Raw genomic sequence first — 19,113 nt, 5'->3', positions numbered from 1 at the left:
CGACGGACGACGACGGACGAAAACGGATAGCAATAGGTCACCTGAGTTTACTCAGGTGACCTAAAAAGCAATTGCAGAAATTATATGCATTTAAAAGGAGCTGAAAAATTAATTCTAATCAGACAAAAAAAGTATCCTTTTGAATACAGTTTTCTTTTTTCTTAACCATTTTAATATTATTCATTAAAATCACAGAATTCTCAATACCAGTTTGCTGTCATCTTCCTGTGGGGGTGGTGTTGCCTCTTTTCTGGCCTGTTTGTTGAATTTCTTTTGTTGGGTTATCAGCTCTTGTAACCTACCACAAAAAAATGCATTAGAAGGCTCAAGACTTTAAAGCAACAAAGTTTACTGAAAAATATTATCTGCATTGTGATTTACTTGCAACATAGGAATACAGTGCAATTGTTTAAACTGGTTCAACACAAAAAACATTCATACTTGTTGAAACTTGAAAACACAGATCCATTTCTTTATAGCTACGTGTTAATCATTGCAACAGTCAATATTTGAAATGAAGAGCAAAAGTAGCTTTATATTCTCATATACAGACTTTATACTACATCGGAAATGATCTGATGTAGATATTTGAGTATAAGCATTTGTTTTTTTTTTTTTTTTCCAAATATCGTGGAATCATCACTGTGGAATTGCACTATGTAATTCATGATTAAATGCATCAAGCATAAAATAAATTAAGGATGTACTTGAGGTTCCAGTTGTGTATGGCATCTGCTATAAGTCGTTTTATTCTAACAACATTATCCTGCATTAGATAAAGCTGTTCTGTTATATCTGAAATAGAAACAATTCATTACTGTCCAATACAAAAAGTGAACTTCCATTAAAATCTTCAAGAAATGCTCATACAGATAAATGCACATGTACATGTAGTTTATCTTTTAATACATGTAATTGGTGTTGAACATAGATTTTATCTACTGTACCTCTAGTGTCAGTGCCACTGTCAATATCTACCCAGATATCTGCTAGCAACTGTCTTGTGTTATCCGCCAAGTCTTTTATTCTGCTTTTCTCTGTCTATAATAAATTAGAAATAAAAGAAATAAATCTGAGAAAACCATAATCATGACTAAAGTAAATACAGTTAACATGCACTGATAACCTGCTCCTCATTAAATCAAGAAAAAATTTGTACACAAAAAAGAAAATGTCAGTGCTTGACAATGGTCTTACTGGAATAATGGCCTTGTAGTCTGTGATGAGTTTACTTAGGGTCTCATTATGGGCATCACAGTTAGTGTTCACAATGGTGGTGTGAATAGAAGCAAACATGTCTGTACATCTGCAAAACACCCAAAATTAGATATGAGGACATGATTCTGCTCAATTTCAAAATCTTTTTAAATTTAATGGAAAGTTCTATGTGTACATATTGACCATCAGGATTTTGACATACATGTAATTGTACAACATACTTTGAAGTTAGGGATCTGACTTCATCTTTGAGTCTCGTCCAATGAGATTTTTGCATTCCATCTTCAATGCTTATGATTGGTGGAGGAAGAACAATTTCTTTTCTGCTTATTGGGTAGTATCTGAAATATTTTGTTTAAAAAAATATGCAACCCCAAATTTTCATTACACATTGGATTCATGCCAAATAAACACAATATTACATGTCTAATGCAATTATTTAATTCATTTGAAAACTAAGATGATATCATCCAAATAAAATACATTTTACATTGACATAATGAATTTCAACTCTGATACATACTTGAAGGTAGCCACAATGTTTCTGTGTCCAAAGTACTGACTGAAGAAATGATGTAAGGAGTGACTACATGGCTCTGACCCCACCCTTCTGACAAAGGAGGCTGCATGGAATCGAAGCTCTAAGTACTTAGCAAAAGACATGTTCCAGCTGTCCATACTCATAGGAACAAGAGGTGTGGCCTACATTCATTGTAGAGAATCAATAGAAAATTAAACTTTCTTTTTAAATACCAGTATGCACAAATGGATTTTTTTCTTTACAAATGAAAGTTTTTACTCTATCGAGATTTACTCTACATTTACTTTAAAAATATTAAAATTGGGAAGTGGTTACAAGAAATTTACTCTAAAGAATTGCTAGGATTCAATTCATGCTTTGTAGGTATAACACAATTTCCCCAACCTGTCTACATTTCCTACACCAGTTCCACATCATCAGTGCCTTCTCTCCCCCAGGAACACAGTTGGGAAGTTTTCTCAGGGAGATATAAATGGCACCATTGCTGTTAATGATCCTTCTAACATGGTCCAACATAGGGACATCACAGGTAGCTGAAGTACACACGTTGGGCTGACAGGAGTAGGATTCCCTATAATAGAGGAGTGTGTTCAATTAAATGCCATTTAATAGTCCATGTACCCGGTTATTAAAATGATCCCTTACAATAAATTAATATTGTGCTTGAAAATATTTTGCTTGTCAACACATTTACCTGAAACAGAACTTTTCAAGGAATCCACCAAGTGTTATGTCCTGGCTTCCATAAAATTCCATTGTAATTAATCTACAGTAAAAGTATTCACTTTGTGACAACATATAAAATGCAATAAGAGGACAAATGTATAAAACATGGGTGAACTCATTGTTGCTTCATTTACATGCCACTGAAGCTTTTCTCTAAAACATTTTATCTATATGATTACACCATCAGAAACCCAAAGAGCTTTGGTTCGGTCTACATTTCCACTTTTTGAATACATTGTACTTACTGAGGAGGAAGACAAGGCATGGGGTGGTTCTCTGACTTCTCAGAATAACTGCTGAGTAGAACCACCAATCTCTGATGCTGGGCAAAGTCCAGGCAATCAAGCTGACAAAAACAATTTATAAAGGTTAGCTGCCACCCATCGCAGGAGGTATTTTATGATCCAAAATATTTATCAATATATTTTTTTTTTAAAGGAGGGAAGTAGAGAACATTCCTTAATTAATTTGTGAAATACATTATGGTAATTCTTAAAACAACATCAAATTTTGTCACGATATAATGTAACAGCACTATAAATATATGACAAAATTCTAGCTAACTTGGGTTGAATCAACTTTACCATGTTTACTTTAATGTTCTTGCGTGTACATATAACAAAGTTTTACTAACCCCAAAATTCCTATTTTAAATAAATTCATATTTCTCAATGATGATCCATCAACATAATCATACCTTAGTAGGCATCCTTTTGGGGCTTTCCACTTCTTTAGGTTTAAGTGTCCCATTCTGAGTGACAGCTTTATCACTAGATGGCACAGCAACTTTTTTGTCATAAGATATCACAGGTCCCTTGGGTAGCTTGTCATAGTTTAGTTTTAATCTCCCTCCTCTTGCTCTAAAGTCAGCCAGCATGTCCTGAATAAATAAATGTTTATAAAAGTAATACATTGTAATAAATTTCAGCACAGACTATTCTTGATTGGGAATTTTCAAGATTTACCTCTTTTCTCTTTTTCTGTTTCAAAAATCACATTTACAGGTAAATAAAAACATAGGTAATCAAAGATTACGAAGCTCACCTCGACGAATGTATCAGTTTAAGTAATGCAAATCTCACATCATATTTTCTTAATATTAAGTATTCATCCCAACAAGAATATTCTTGCAAGTTGTGTTTAACCCCTTACATGGCATTATACACATTTCTATGTGTGTAGCGTGAAAACATGTATCGTGTAAACAAATATTCATAACTGTTAATACTGCAGATATCAAGGACTTCAAGTTCATTGGGATTAATCTGTTCCTAAAACTTTTACCTGGTCTCTTGTATGGAAAATATAGGTCAGATCCAGCACCCGAAGCAAGTCTGACAGTGTCCATCCCTAGATACATCATCCATGCAAGTTTGGTTTAGCTAGGGCTTATAGTTACTTGGGAATGAAAATGTAGGTCAGATCCAGCATCCGAAGCAAGTATGGTAGTGTCCATCCCTAGATACATCATCCATGCAAGTTTGGTTTAGCTAGGGCTTATAGTTACTTGGGACTGAAAATGTAGGTCAGATCCAGCATCCGAAACAAGTATGGTAGTGTCCTTTCCTAGATACATCATCCATGCAAGTTTGGTTTAGCTAGGGCTTATAGTTACTTGGGAATGAAAATGTAGGTCAGATCCAGCATCCGAAGCTAGTCTGGTAGTTTACATCCCTAGATACATCATTCATGCAAGTTTGGTTCATGTAGGGCTTATAGTTACTTGAGAATGAAAATGTAGGTCAGATCCAGCATCCGAAGCAAGTCTGGTTGTGTCCATCCCTAGATGCATCATCCATGCAAGTTTGGTCCAAATAGGGCTTTTAGTTCCTGTGGAATGGACCTGCTCCAAAAACTTTAACCTGGTCACTCATCTGGAAAATGTAGGTCAGATCCAGCATCTGAAGCAAGTTTTGAAGTGTCCTTTCCTAGATGCATCATCCATGCAAGTTTGGTCCAGGTAGGGCTTATAGTTCCTTGGGAAAAGACCTGCTCCAAAAACTTTAACCTGGTCACTCATCTGGAAAATGTAGGTCAGATCCAGCATCCAAAGCAAGTCTGATAGTGTACATCCCTAGATGCATCATCAATGCAAGTTTGGTCTGGGTAGGGCTTATAATTCCTCGGGAATGAACCTGCTCCAAAAACTTTAACCTGCTCCAAAAACTTTAACCTGGTCACTCATCTAGAAAATGTAGGTCAGATCCAGCATCCGAACCAAGTCTGGTAGTGTACATCCCTAGATGCATCATCCATGCAAATTTGGTCCCGGTAGAGCTTATAGTTCCTTGGGAATGGACCTGCTTCAAAAACTTTAACCTGCTCCAAAAACTTTAACCTAGTCACTCATCTAGAAAATGTAGGTTAGATCCAGCATCCGAAGCAAGTCTGGTAGTGTACATCCCTAGATGCATCATCCATACAAGTTTGGTTTAGGTAGGGCTTATAGTTACTTGGGAAAGGACTTGCTCCTAAAACTTTAACCTGGGACGCCGACGCTAACGCCGACGCCGGGGGTATAGCATAAGCTCATCTCGACTTCGTCGAGGTGAGCTAAAAAAATCATTTCCATATGGATTTATTGCATTTTTCAAGAATAGCCAAAACCATAAAATGACTTGCCTGTAGCATACATAGTTATTACAAATTTACAAGGATATGTAAATCCTTAAAATAAATATTCTACAGGGTACACATGTTGATAAGAACATGACACACACCTTCACACACTCACCTGCATTGACTTGTCTGTGATAGGGAGACAGAGCTGACTGACCACTAGAGGGTGGGCCTCTACCACCTCCACCCTGGACCACTCTAACACCGGCTTCTTCACGGGGGACTGGTAGTCAATGTTCTTACTCTTTTTCTTCTCCTGTTGATTCTCTGACTCAAAGTACTGGGACCAGTAAATCTCCTCAGGGAAAAACTTCCTGTTGTTGCACATAGACCCTTCCTCTGTCTCCAGATAGGGCAATTCATAATTGATGAATGGCGAACTGGAAAGAATGACCTCTTTTAAAAGTTTGTTGAATTTCTGACAGTGTTTCAGAGATTTCTCCTGGAGTGTGTGGGAGCTGTAGAAGATTGTCTCGTCTTTGTTTTTCTGGTAATTATACAGCGGATCGGACTGATCAGATATCTCCAGTCCCACAGGGTGTTTGGCAGACGATGGCCGACTTCCTCTGGTAAACATTTTATAACCTCCGTGATTCTCCGAGGTGTTTTCACTCACTTGATCTACAGGTACACCCACACTGCTGTCAGGCTGAATCACAATCCTGTCTGATTCAATGAGAACAGTTGGGCTTTCCTCTTGAATGATGACCACCTCTTCTGCCTTCTTTTCCTTTACATTCTCTGAATCTTTAGCTTTACTTGCATTGTCCTGATTTTCAAAATCCTGAATTTCTACAACCACCTCACTTTCTTTTATTTCACTAAAACTTTTCACCGTCTTCAATCCTTCCTCATTCATGCCCTTCCCTTTCTCCACATCACACATGTTAATCCCACTGGGAACCACAGGTAGTCCCTCCACTTCTTCCTGCCCCTCAGGAATGGGAACCATCTCGTCAGGGGTAGCCTGCTGCCTTGAGGACGGTGGCTGGGGGACCTCCATTGAGCCAGACAGGTCGTCCATACCAGGGGATACAGCATTGGTCTGGGCCTTATTGACTGGTAGAGCAAACTCATCCATACAGAATGAAATTTCCAGTTTGGAGTGGTAGGAGACAAACACCATCCACTTCATTATCTTCTTCAGCTGTGGATTTATAAATATTTGGTCAATATCAGTGCACAAGTACTGTACATAATATTGGTAGAGCACTCTTAGCATGCATTATAAATTATAGTCTCATCAAAATACATTCTCTTTATTCCAAAGTGGTGTTGATGTATTTATACCAGAGATTCATCAATACTTACCCTTTTAAGTTCACTAACAGTTCCCCCTCTAAGTGTGACTGTACATCCTAGATGTGTAGCACAGCCATCAAAACAAGGCATGGTCTTTGTCTCACCTACAAATTCCAACACAAATCATAAACCATAACATCCTTTTACATTTCAAGATCAGACTACGAATTTCATGCATCCATATTTCTCTCTTTACATTACTGATAGTACAATGTATTAAACAATATTGTTCTGGTAAGATTTACCATGAGGGAGTGTGAAGTGGCAGAGCTTAAAGTTGTGACAAAAGCCTAAGATGATTGGTCCACTCACGATGCTATCAATTGATGGCACTATACAGGCTTGGGTAAATCTGGCTAGTCTTTCCAACACACTCTTTAAATTAAACACATGTGCATTTTCCTTTTCAAAAACCCTTCAATATCAGTTAAGGTACAAAACTTACTGCTTACATCTGCACGTTAGCAGTTCGTAAGTAGTTATATATATGAATCAAATTTTGTGATTTAAATGAACAAGAGTTCTGTGATGAAACTATAGCTCTGCTTTAGGCAAGAAATGATCTGAATGCCTTCTTTTGGTCTGTTTATAATAATGGCTCATTTACACTGTATCTTTCGAAAACAAGAAGCCCATTTTTTTCATTGGGTGTGCTTATTTTGAGAAAAAAGATTTAAAATTGATTTTTTTGTCTTTTTTAATTCATGTGGGTTTTTTTTACCTTACATTTAATCTTCATTACTTGAGGATGCTTGCATAATTAAATGATTAACCAATGAAATTAAAAATCAATAATCAAATTATGTACCTTAATAGAAGACTACTTTTAAAACAGATTTTGTACAGAACTGTTCACAGACAAACTGCAGATCACTAACACTTTAACAATGCTTGACTGTGCTTTTTTGGTCCTCAGTCAGCAGAGTTAAATCTTTATTTTTTTCCTCTCATATACATGTAGATTATGTTTAAAATTGAATTATCAGAGTAAATACCATTTTAACATTGAAGATAAGTGTGATGCCCTCCTGTAACAGGAATTCCTGGGCCAGACGAGACACTGTGTTCTCCACTACAAGTATGTCTGGGCGGGGCTTCAGGGAGGCTATCTTAGTTATGTTGTTCCTCAAAAACTCTTCCTCCTGCGAAGGGAGTATGAAATTCTTCAAAATGGGATTTTTCAAAAATTCAAAAAATTCCATCGATTATTTAACAATGTCTTTCCCACAAGATTGTTCTAGTAAATTTTAATGCATATTTTTATAGTACCAAGTAAAATCATGTTTACTTTTAAAATCTAGGTTTTTCTAAATTTCAAATATATTCAAAGGAAAGTAAGGTAGAACAAATGAAGTATTCAGCATAAAACATACATGTAAGTTATTATCATTAATTCTTTTAAGGAACTGGTTCATCTCAATGTATTTTCAATACCAAGATAAATTCTTGTTGTGAACTGTAACAAATCTGTGATTAACCTGTTATATTTGAAGCACTAGATGACAAAACTGTGATTTGTAATGTTAGAGGCACCAGAGAAAATTACCTGTAATATTTGAGGCTCTAGAGATGAGAATTTGTTAATCCTCCTCTGGTATTCAATAGAGCCCTTCATCAGTAGGATCTGGGGGTTGGTAATTTGACTGGCCATTTTTTTATGGGCAATATTTTTGGTGAACACCATCCCATGAATCATACATGTCTGTTCCTTGTTGCCTCCTGGGATCTTTGGGAGAAAAGAAGCTCTTTATATCATCAAATAAATTTCAAGCATGGTAGACTCATTCCATATATAACTGCAAAATAATTCCTTTACTAGATTTTATAAAAGTAGGGATCTCAACGAATAGTCGAATGGACCAACTATCGAATAATGAAACGACATTCGATTATTTAATAAATGCAGAAAAAGGAGGTGATAAAAAAAAATCTCAACTCAAAATTGATAAAGCGTCATTCCTCAAACCATTATAGTATCTGCTAAGAGCTTAAATATAGTCAAAGTATAGAAATAAATCCCCACATTGTACATATGGACAGTACATAATTACATACCGCGATAATTATTTCTCAATTACCAACATTTTTCTGTTATTATAGTAAATTATGCAGCGCTATACTGGACTCTTGAAAATTATTAATTTGACTTGTACCAATTATAAATTTATACAGTATATTACCTCTAAGAATGTCCAAATGCTGTAGGAACACACCAGCGCCATAAAGTTTTCAAACTTCGATAATCATTAAAACAATAACCTAACATAGTAATGTCATTTTGATAGCCGGGCTAATAATTCATTGAACAAGACCTGATGTTTGGATTGTGTGTGTTTAAATCTCTCTTTTCCAATTATTTTTAATAAGCTTTAAAAACACTATGCTGATAATTCTCTGAGCGTACTAGATCGAAAGAATGTACAGTCCAATATTTATGAAATTCAATGTACGTGATTTACGAGAATTCATATATTTTGGAAAATTATAATTGCTGGTGTAAATCTATATGATTTCATCATCTTATTTCTACTTTCGGTGATGAAATTAAAAAAAAAAATGTTCCGAATAGTCGACTATCGTTCGAATAATGCAATCGATTGTTCGACTAAGGAAAATAAATATTTTGACATCCCTATATAAAAGCAAGTAAAACAAGTCATGAATACACTTAGAGTACATTGTACACGCACAATTATGTAAGTTAATGGTACCTTTTTGAACTTGATGTATTTCCTAATGTCCATGTGGTCATTCTCTACTCTCACATCAGGACAAACATAACGACTGATACGGTCAGCTGTGCCCAGTATGATGTCCAGCCAGGACTTGGACAGTCCCTCCTGTGTCAACATCTGACTGGCCAAATCTCGCAGGTGGTCTTTGTGGGCATCCCTGATTTAATTTAACATTTATATATAGATTAATTAATTTTCAATAAAATTGGCAAAATAAATAATGTTCCTAGATAAAATGTCCCAATTTTAGCACAGAATTAGACTACAAAATCTTCATGTTTTCTTGACCTTTACTTCAGTTTCATATACTGTACATTAACTACCGGTACAATCATTTCTTTTTAAAATGAGGCAGATTTATACTGAAATCAAAGCAGACCTGAGTTTTATGAAAGCTGCTTTCTCTCCATTTTCCTCTCTCAGTGCATCAATGTGCCTCCACCCTCTGTTCATACTGGACAGATGTTCTGCTGTGACAGTCTGAGAACTGGTAAACATGGAATCTACAGAAGTACACATATAATCAATATGACAAAAAAAAGTGCACAGGATGATATACAGTAAAACCTTGTTTCTTTAACTGAAAGAGGCCAAGACGAAAGTTTGAGATAACAGGTATTATACAATGTTCAAACTGTATTAACACTGAAACATCCTTTACCTTGCAATAGAAACTTTTGCAAACTTATCGTTTGCTCCATTAATGATATCAAGAAAATGCCAGTCGAACAATACTAAATCTTTTATAAGGACAACACAATAAAATCTGACTACATGTACTGTAAAAATGACCTGATATCAAATCATCCTGGCCTCCTAGTCCCTCTAAGTCAGTCCTAGGTAGAGGTTCAAACTCCACACCATCATTGTCTGAAATAAGATAAGAATATGGTCATAATAATAAACTGTAGTCACATTTTTTTCCATTTACAAGAGTCTTGAGAAATTTAAACATCTATTCCACCACTATACCTTGCTTAGAGCTATTTGTTCTATAATCCTGACTAACTGTAAAGGAACTCTTTTTCTTCAAGGCCCTTGGATCCTTAGATTCAGTGAAGTCTTCTGAAGCTGAAACTGCAACAAAATCATAAAAAATTCAATGGAAATTTTCCTTCACTGTCCTGGATCAACTGAACACTTTATAAAGCATATCCAGTTGAGCCTCGTTTATCAGGACACTTTGGTTCCTAGTCCATTTGTCTGGATATGTGAAGCGTCTGGATACCTGAATTACCAGTTAAACAAGACAAAATATCATTTAAAAATTCCTTCCAATGAAAAATCATCCGGATACTGAAGCATCCAGATATGTAGCGTCCGGATATCTGAAGGTCCACTGTACAATTCTTTAGGAAACTTATGGAGTAATCTTCGAATTGCAATAATGGAAAGTAAAATTGTTTATTTAACAATATTTTTTACATTTCCACAACAGATACATGTACATATTGTAGTCAGATAATAAATGACTCACATTCTTCAATAGACATATCTGACTGTATGGATTTGAACCATTCTGGCTCCATACTCTGTTCTGAAGATTCAACATCTTTCACATCTATCTGGGGTGGATCTACGGGGGAGGTCTGGCAAAGATAAAAAATTATTTCCAATAACAAAGAAATTCACACACCTAGTATTCATTATCAAATTGCTTAGACTAGCTCATTTTGCAAAATTATTTGAAACAATTCCATTCTTCTTCTAATTTCAACATATGGCCATTCTCTTTTCTACAATCTTTAGTTTGGTTTGATTTTGCTTTGATTACTGATGAGTGGTGACATATTTTATCATACAATGAGAGAACTGGTATTTGATACCTCTGAAGGCTTGTACAGAGTGAAATCATCATGAAACACTTTTGGTTGACCAGCAATAGTTTCTAGAAACCCAGCATCTAACAAAGCCTGTCCTATAGCAACAGCCTGTAATCTGTAAAAACGGTATAGTAAATCAACTATCTATACTTCGTCTGACAGATTTCCTGTGTAATATTATACATCATGTTCAACTTACTTATAAATTTAAAAGGCGTCACAGAAAAGGATTGCTAATCATGCAAAATGATAAAAATAAATACATTTATAAGTTTTCTTACCTTTGAGCCACCTTATCATTCCTCATAAGCCAGTCCACCACACGATTCCCACTGACACAGTTTCTGTATGTGCTGAGTTTGACTCGGTGGCTCTGCATTTCTACACCAGATACAGGATCCAAAAGCTTCCGCCATAACTCTCGTAGCTGTGCAGAGTCCTAAATCAAGGGAAAGAAATTAGAATACCTGTACCTACCTCACGATATACTCAAGCTTATTTAAACAAAAACACAATTTTCACAGCTTTGATGAATTTAAGTATGTCTTAGTTCATGATTCATTTTGTATTACCTCCAGGATTTTAGGATCAATGGCATCGATGTGCTCCGTACAGAAGTCTGTCACTGATTCCTGACTGGTGAAGTTTGGGTTTATACCTCTAAAAAAATTAAGTTCACAAATGGCTAGTCTATATTACTAAGCTTTAAAAACTTTTACGTTCAATATAATCATCTACCAACTACCAAAAGTTATGGGAGCTGAGGAATGATTAAGATAGAAAACCTCCCCTTCATGAGTTTTAGCTCTGTCATGAGGACATCTGTACTTACCTTAAGGAGCCTTGGTCTGTGGATAATCTGCTCCCTTTGGTGCCCCAGATCTGGTGAGAAGACTGCTCTATTTCAGTGGAGTTACCCAGTTCATCACTCTCTACATGCATGTTCCCTGTGGGTTCTGTCTGCAAGGCACTGAGAGCCACCTTACCGCAGTATGTACAAACACGGATACCACCTATAACAAGTACATAAAGTATAGCCACCTTATCACAGTATGTACACATACGGATACCACCTATAACAAGTACATAAAGTATAGCCACCTTATCACAGTATGTACACATACGGATACCACCTATAACAAGTACATAAAGTATAGCCACCTTATCACAGTATGTACACACATAGATACCACCTATAACAAGTACATAAAGTATAGCCACCTTATCACAGTATGTACACACATAGATACCACCTATAACAAGTACATAAAGTATATGTCCCTCGGAGCGGTGCAGACCGAAAACTCTTGGCTAGTGTAGATGTGTGCTCAAAGTACTCTAGTATTTTTTTCTACCTTTATAGCCTATGATGCGTCCTGGTAGTTCCTGATTACAGCATCTACTACAGAATATCTGTCCACACACTCGACAGTGATGCCGCCGTCTAAAGGTGGTGAATCGGTCACCACAATCATAACACTCTCTGGAACTGCTGTCAGGCATCCAGTACTGCTTAAAGTCACTGTCCTTATATGCTTGAGGGGTCTGAAAATATATTAAAATTTTACAGAAAATTTATGTCATTTTTTAATGTTATTTTTTGTTTCTACTATTAACACTTGCTACAATAAGATTGCAATTTTTGTTCAGCTACTGCTTTTTCAACCAGTATCTTTCTTTTTTTTTTAAATAACTAACTCAGAACACAGAAAATAATAAAACTTTTCACTGACCACATTCCTCCCCTCCAGGATTTTACTGAGGCGAGTGAGAACACTGGATCGAGTTCTGTTGGCCATTTGCTGCATGGTGATGGATGTCTGTCGAGTATACTCACTGCCTGAGGATGCTCGACTCCTCCCACTGTCCTCATCACTCCCTCCCTCTGTAAAAAAAACAATCAACACTCACTAAAATGCCAACACCCTAAATGTATCCGCGTCTCAAGCTATCCTAAGGGTAATCTAAAATTTATCAGTAAATTGTGGATTTCCTTAGTTTATAAATTTCTTTCCAACAAGGAACAAATTATTTAAAAGATGGAAACTTCAATGAAAATTTAAAAATACATCTTGAGGAAGAATAGCAGTTTTGATACTAGGGTGCTCAGAACATCTTTAACAAGGAAATTAAACAACTGTTTAGTGCAATTTGACATTGGAAACATTTTAAAGGTAAATGTATAAGGAAATTAAATTTGATTTTTTGCATAATATATCATGCTGACAACTATTTTGAGAACTAATAACTCTGTAATAAATACAGTGAAATATTATTAAATTAGTTCTTAAAACAACAGACTAAAAGAAAGTTTAATAGTAACTAGAGGAACTGTGAGCACTGACCTCACTTAATGATACCCCACCTCCCAAATTATAATGGCAAAGTTCATAATTTGCTCTGAGAAACCCAAAATAAGTTTGAGATCAAAAAAGTAAAATAAGAGGTACACAATGGCATTATATAATAAAGAATCTGTGAAAGTATCATTAAAATTCATTCAGTGGTATAGGAGGAGTTGCAGTTAAGAGATGGTACCCTTCAAAATTATAGAAAGAATGGCTGAATCAATGTTTGGTTATGGGAAATTCGAAAACCAAACTATGTATCGGATCAAAAACTAAAATAAGAGGTGCACAATGGCACTATGTAACAAAGATTTTGTGAAAGTTTCATTAAATTTAATTCAGTGGTACATGTATATTTAAGGTGGAATGCCACACCAACTTTTTATTTTATAGATCTTTGAGTCATCCTTTTTAAACAATGGTTTCAGCATTGAAAGGCCGATATTAGCTCTTAATTATTTTATATGAATTTTTTTGTGTTTTTTCAAAGACAGTGAAAAAAAAAATTCATATCCAAATAAGTTGTTTTCGAACTAAAAGTTTGCTGTAAATGAATGCATCATATGAATATCTAATAAAACATGTAAAGAAAGGCTGGTAAGACTTTTAAATTTTTTTTATAAAAAATTATTTATGGTAAAAAAACACATTAATTGTGAATATTTTTTAAACCTATGGTTAAAAACACCATAAAACTAGTCAAAACTGAGGACAACATGTTTGTCAATCATATTTTAAAAAAAAATTGAATCGAAATTGAGAAATTTTAAAGAAATTATTTTTTTTAATATTTGGACCTAACCCCATCAAAATTAAACTGATCCCGATCAAAATTAACACAAAATGAATAAAAATGCTAATTTATTGCCTCTTCATGTATTTACAATGAAGAAATCTATTTTATTGTCAAGTTCAATAATGTTTTAACCCTTATTACACCTAATCAGACTAGTGTTCTTGGGAAAATGTTATTTATTTTCAATAATTGTACAATTATGGTTGGGATCGGTTTAATTTTGATCGGGATTGGCCAAAATTAAAAAAATTAATTTCTCTACAATTTGGCCATTTCGTTTCAATTTCTTTTACAAATATAATTAATGAACATGTTCTCCCCAGTTGTGACTGGTTTTAAGAAGATTTTAACCACAAGTTTAAAAAATATTCACAAATTATGTGTTTTATTTTCATAAATATTTTTTTATCTAAAAGTTTTTAATATCTTTACGGCTTCTCTTTACATATTTTATTAGATATTCATGTTATGCATTCATGTACAGCAAAATTTTTACAACAAAGCATCTAATTTGGATGTAAATAATTTTTTTCATTTTCTTTGAAAAAATACAAAAAAAAATCATATAAAATAATTGAGAGCTAATGTCGGCCTTTCAATGCTTAAACCATTGTTTAACAAGAATAGATATGGGTTACCCCATATCCAAAGATATTCGACTTTTAGATTTAATATGTTTAAGAGTGTTTAATGACTTTTATAAAAATAAAACTGCACTGCATGTCTAGTTATAGAACTTGTGTAAATTTCCTGAGTCCGTAGCATTACGGTCACCCAGTCTCCTAACAAACATTACACATACCTGTGTCCGCAAGTCTACACACGTGCGATGGAGTTGTCAAACGGACTCCCGCGAACAGAGAAGTTACGATAGCAGACAGAACTTTTTTCATAATTAGATCACATGAATACAAATTCTGATTAATAAAAATTAAACGATTGTCAGTTTAGAAATCCCTGGCCCAGTTCGGGTTTTGTAACACATTTTATAGGTAGTCTCCCTATGTGTAGTTTGTCTACACACGTGCAGGAATCTGCTCAGGATTGAAAATTCCGTCATATAATATGCTACACACACAGAATGATTATTTTTTCTCTAAGAGGAAACTATATGATGATTAACGAACAATTAACATGATTTTACTACAGTTGTTGATATAGTATAATCAATTCATCGGTGAAAAAATATCAACCGAAGAATGACCTAGATATTCTCTGTTATCAAACATGTTAAAAAAAAAACTGAGGAGGGAGCGAGCGTAGGAATATTAACATTTTTTATTTGCATTTAGGGGGGAAAGTGATCTTTGGAGGAAAAATTTACATTAATTTTGGTTTCTTTTACATATGACATACTCAACATTATTCTTATCATGAACAATTATGTTGTATCTACTTATTAATGATGGAACTATTTTCGTCGGAACAATTTGTGTGAGTCGCCGCTGACTACAGTAATATATCTTGCACTAATAGTAAGCACTGATCGAATATATTAAAAAGGTTGACTCAGAGATCTATAAAATAAAAAGTTGGTGTACCCCAAAGCATAACAGATGGACGGACGTACAGACGGATGGACATACAGATGGATGGACATCCTGATCACTATATATCCTCCCATTTTTCAAGTGGGGGGGGGGGTATAAAAAAGAAAATTGGTTTTAAGGTTTATTTTTATGTAAATTAAGTAAATAAATATTTCTTTTCTATTTCCCTTTGACTATAAGTGTGGTTTGTAGTTTTTTGTAGTGTTGGGGAGGGAGGGGGCTCAGCAAATAAACACAACAACCAAAATTTAAATAACACAGCTGTATATCAGATAACTTGCTATATTTACCATTATCTGTTTGTTTCTTGAGTGATTCTGGGACTACTGTTGGAAGAGTCTTCTCCCTTTCTACAGACACTTCACGCGAGCTGCTGGATGACTTAGAACTTTCCTTATCATCTGAAGAAGATAAAAGAAATTAGAAAATCCAGCATGAAAACCTCAACATGATATAACAAAAAATATCTAAAATATGTATTGTACAGGAGAAGAAAATTTCAAAAAAATCTGAGTAATTCAACTGGTCATTTTTGTCAGTAAATTAATAAAGAGGACCATGGGCCACTATGTTCATCTGAGTCACATTAGTCCTGCTTTTAATGGGGTAAAAAATTAGACTTTTCCCCTTTGTATTCCTTTAAAAATGTTTGACCCCATATCATAGTCCCACCCTTTCCACAAGTAGGCATATTTGAGCAAAACTGAATACCTAAGAATTTTTACATTTATAAAAATATCAATAATTATTGCTGGAATGTTCTTAAAAGGAAGATTTTTTGATCATTTATTGTGACTGTGCTCATCCCTGGTGCCTTATTTAAGCTAACTACTGGTAGAATCTGCACTACCTGAGAATGCTAACATGTTTATACATGTATCACTAAACCTGGCCAATATATTCTTAAAAACGAGATTTTCAACACTGCACTATCTGAGATGCTTACATGTTTATATCTGAAATGAAAATTTTAAAGTTTATTCATCTTAACATTCCTGTTTACAGTTTTGATCATTTATCATGACTCTGTTCTGCTCTGGGAAAGGAAGGCTGGGGTTGAATTTAACAAAATCAATTATGATTTACGTCCTCTTTATATTCCACTGTAAATAATGCTCCCCTATTACAGTCCTACCTACCCCAAGGATCCATGATTTAAACAAACTTGAATCTACACTAATAGGCTATGTCAAATAGCTTTCATATATACTCTGGTATAAGTTTTACCTTTTTTCCAATGCTTAATTAACCTTCCTTTAAAAGAGAGCAATTCTTCATTTGAACTAACTCGAATCCCCAGCTTTGTGGCAAGTTTGTTTGAAACTGATACATTATTTTTAAGGAGATGTGGAGAAGAAGTAAAATTTGTAAAAAGTTTACAGACTACCGGTATACAAAGACAGCTGGACAGACAAACGTCAAGGCACCTTTTGATCAGACAAGCCCATTTGAGCACTTAACCAGAAAACATAAAAAAATTGACATGATAGTTGACCTCTTTGTGTCCTTTTTAGAAGCTTATACAGGAAACCGGAGGATTGTTGTTCTTCAGAACTCAGAGGTCCAAAGGTTGTAAGTGTGGTGGGTAGTGGATCCCACTGTGACATGGTGCTAGGATTGATGAAAAACTACAGCCATTTTCTGAAAAAAAAAAAAATAAAATATACAGATGAGTATACAATTTACAGTAATTACCCCTTCTAAGGTCAACATGGTAAAATAAGGATCCTAAACCTGCTGTACAAGGTGACATGACCAAGTGGAAGGCTACAAATTTAGACTTGTGTTCAGTGTTTATAGCCTTTGAGCATTCAGGGATACTTTGGTGCAAGGACATATAATTTCAATTATACAATGGACAATTGAAATGATGAGTCGCAAGTGTTAAACATGAAAATTCTCAGGACAGGAACTACAATGGGACACAAATCAGAGATGCATCAATCACATAATAATCTCTGAAGATATAAAAACCTTCACTTCCATTCAATAAGTAACTTTCATCTTTATTTTTTGAGGATTTCCAATTGAGGTGTCGAAAATCACCTGTCAAATTTGCCAACCTTTCCTGGATATAATTTTTTATAGAAGCCTAGTTTTAGCTTAATTAAAATTAGGATTTTTCAGTTTAATACTTTGTGAATATGTCACAGAAAAATATTTTATTTTAAAAAGTCAAAGAACCCTTCCCGTCCCCAAGCACCTGTGCTTTAATTAATATATTATAAAACTAGTTCAAGGCTAGGACCCATATCAAGAACAGCTGAAGAGATTGTGTCTGTTCATCTATGATCTTCTCATTCTTCTGATACAGTTGAAATTATTTAAGTAGGCATAATGTCTTCCAATGGAAAATTCATTAAGTGTTATAAACAAAATATCCTTATACTGAGTGTATTCTGCTTGGTAGCCTTGAGAAGTCCAAGTTGTAGCCTGTAGGGTGCTTTTCAAAATGAAACAATTCTACTGTACACTGCAGCACAAAGACATCACGATTAGTTTACAAACTCAACATTTGGGCAAATCTATACCTTAAAAACAAATGGCCATTTTTACATTCTTGATATTTAAGCTGAACCATATTCATTTATAGTTCGTTCTGTTCACATGTCATTTAGTCTCGTCTGTCATAAGGTTTTCCTCTACAGCGCCATCTGTAAACATTATTGGTTTAAAATAGAATAAAAATTATAAATCGGATTTTCCGGAAATATTTTTTTTCTCAAGATGACAGATGTCACAGTCGAGCGTATTTTTACCATTTGCAGAACATTGAGCACTCCATTTCTATAATTCTGAAAATTAGATAGTCTGTTAAAAACTTTAAACTTTTTTATTACTTTTGATTAAAAGCTGAAACAAGATGTGTTTGTGAAACACGTACTAAATGCCCCAGTATGGCAACAGCGAAGGTTATAAGCTTTCTCAAATGCAGATCAAATATGTTGGTACCTAAAGTAAGGCCTTTTCACAAGAAATACAAATGTGAAATATAAATCACCACCTGTTCAAAGGTTAGGACCAAGGTTAACGTTTTTAATGGCATGACAAACTCTGGGGTCAAGGTCAAAGGGTCAAGGTTGTTGGTATTTAAGGCCTTGTCTCAAAGATTACATACGGGAAGTATGAAAGTGCTGGCCCTTACCGTTCAAATTTAATTACGGCCATTTTAAAATTTGTAAAAAGTCTGCCAAACTCCAATTAAGGTCAAAGGTCAAAATTGTTGATATCCAATGAAAGGTCTTGCCACAAGGATTACATATGTGAAGTATGAAAGCTCTAGCACTTACTGTTCAAAAGTTATGGCCAACGTTAAAGTTTGTAAAAAGTAGGTTGAAATCCAAGGTCCAATGAAAGGTCTTCTCACAAGGATTACATATATGAAGTATAAAAGCCCTAGCCCTTACAGTTCCAAGCCAAGGTTAAAGTTTTTTTTCGTAAGTACGGAAATATCC

At 34.7% G+C, this 19,113-nt stretch overlaps 1 protein-coding gene across 1 annotated transcript; it reads right to left on the bottom strand.

Annotated features, from left to right (window-relative positions):
* Positions 1–207: 207 nt before the first annotated feature.
* On the bottom strand, positions 208–18,285 carry LOC134233053 (1-phosphatidylinositol 3-phosphate 5-kinase-like; the record flags this gene model as incomplete). Its single annotated transcript, XM_062715048.1, has 29 exons — positions 18,190–18,285; positions 17,154–17,299; positions 15,949–16,059; positions 12,698–12,849; positions 12,320–12,509; positions 11,797–11,977; positions 11,537–11,624; positions 11,246–11,403; positions 10,968–11,079; positions 10,619–10,730; positions 10,114–10,218; positions 9,934–10,011; positions 9,521–9,644; positions 9,118–9,298; positions 7,953–8,132; positions 7,402–7,548; positions 6,652–6,781; positions 6,416–6,510; positions 5,220–6,251; positions 3,183–3,365; positions 2,731–2,831; positions 2,454–2,525; positions 2,144–2,330; positions 1,742–1,920; positions 1,440–1,559; positions 1,198–1,306; positions 948–1,041; positions 708–795; positions 208–298 (listed from the first exon to the last, which is right to left on the bottom strand). Coding segments are annotated over exons 2-29 (4,512 nt in total), but the record flags the coding sequence as incomplete, so codon positions are not given.
* Positions 18,286–19,113: the final 828 nt, after the last annotated feature.

Source organism: Saccostrea cucullata, unplaced genomic scaffold (genome assembly GCF_032062105.1).
Source record: "Saccostrea cucullata isolate Sc308-1 unplaced genomic scaffold, CSIRO_AGI_Scuc_v1 ctg3911, whole genome shotgun sequence".
Classification (NCBI taxonomy): Eukaryota; Metazoa; Mollusca; class Bivalvia; order Ostreida; family Ostreidae; genus Saccostrea; species Saccostrea cuccullata.
This window is presented reverse-complemented; position numbering and strand designations above follow the sequence as displayed.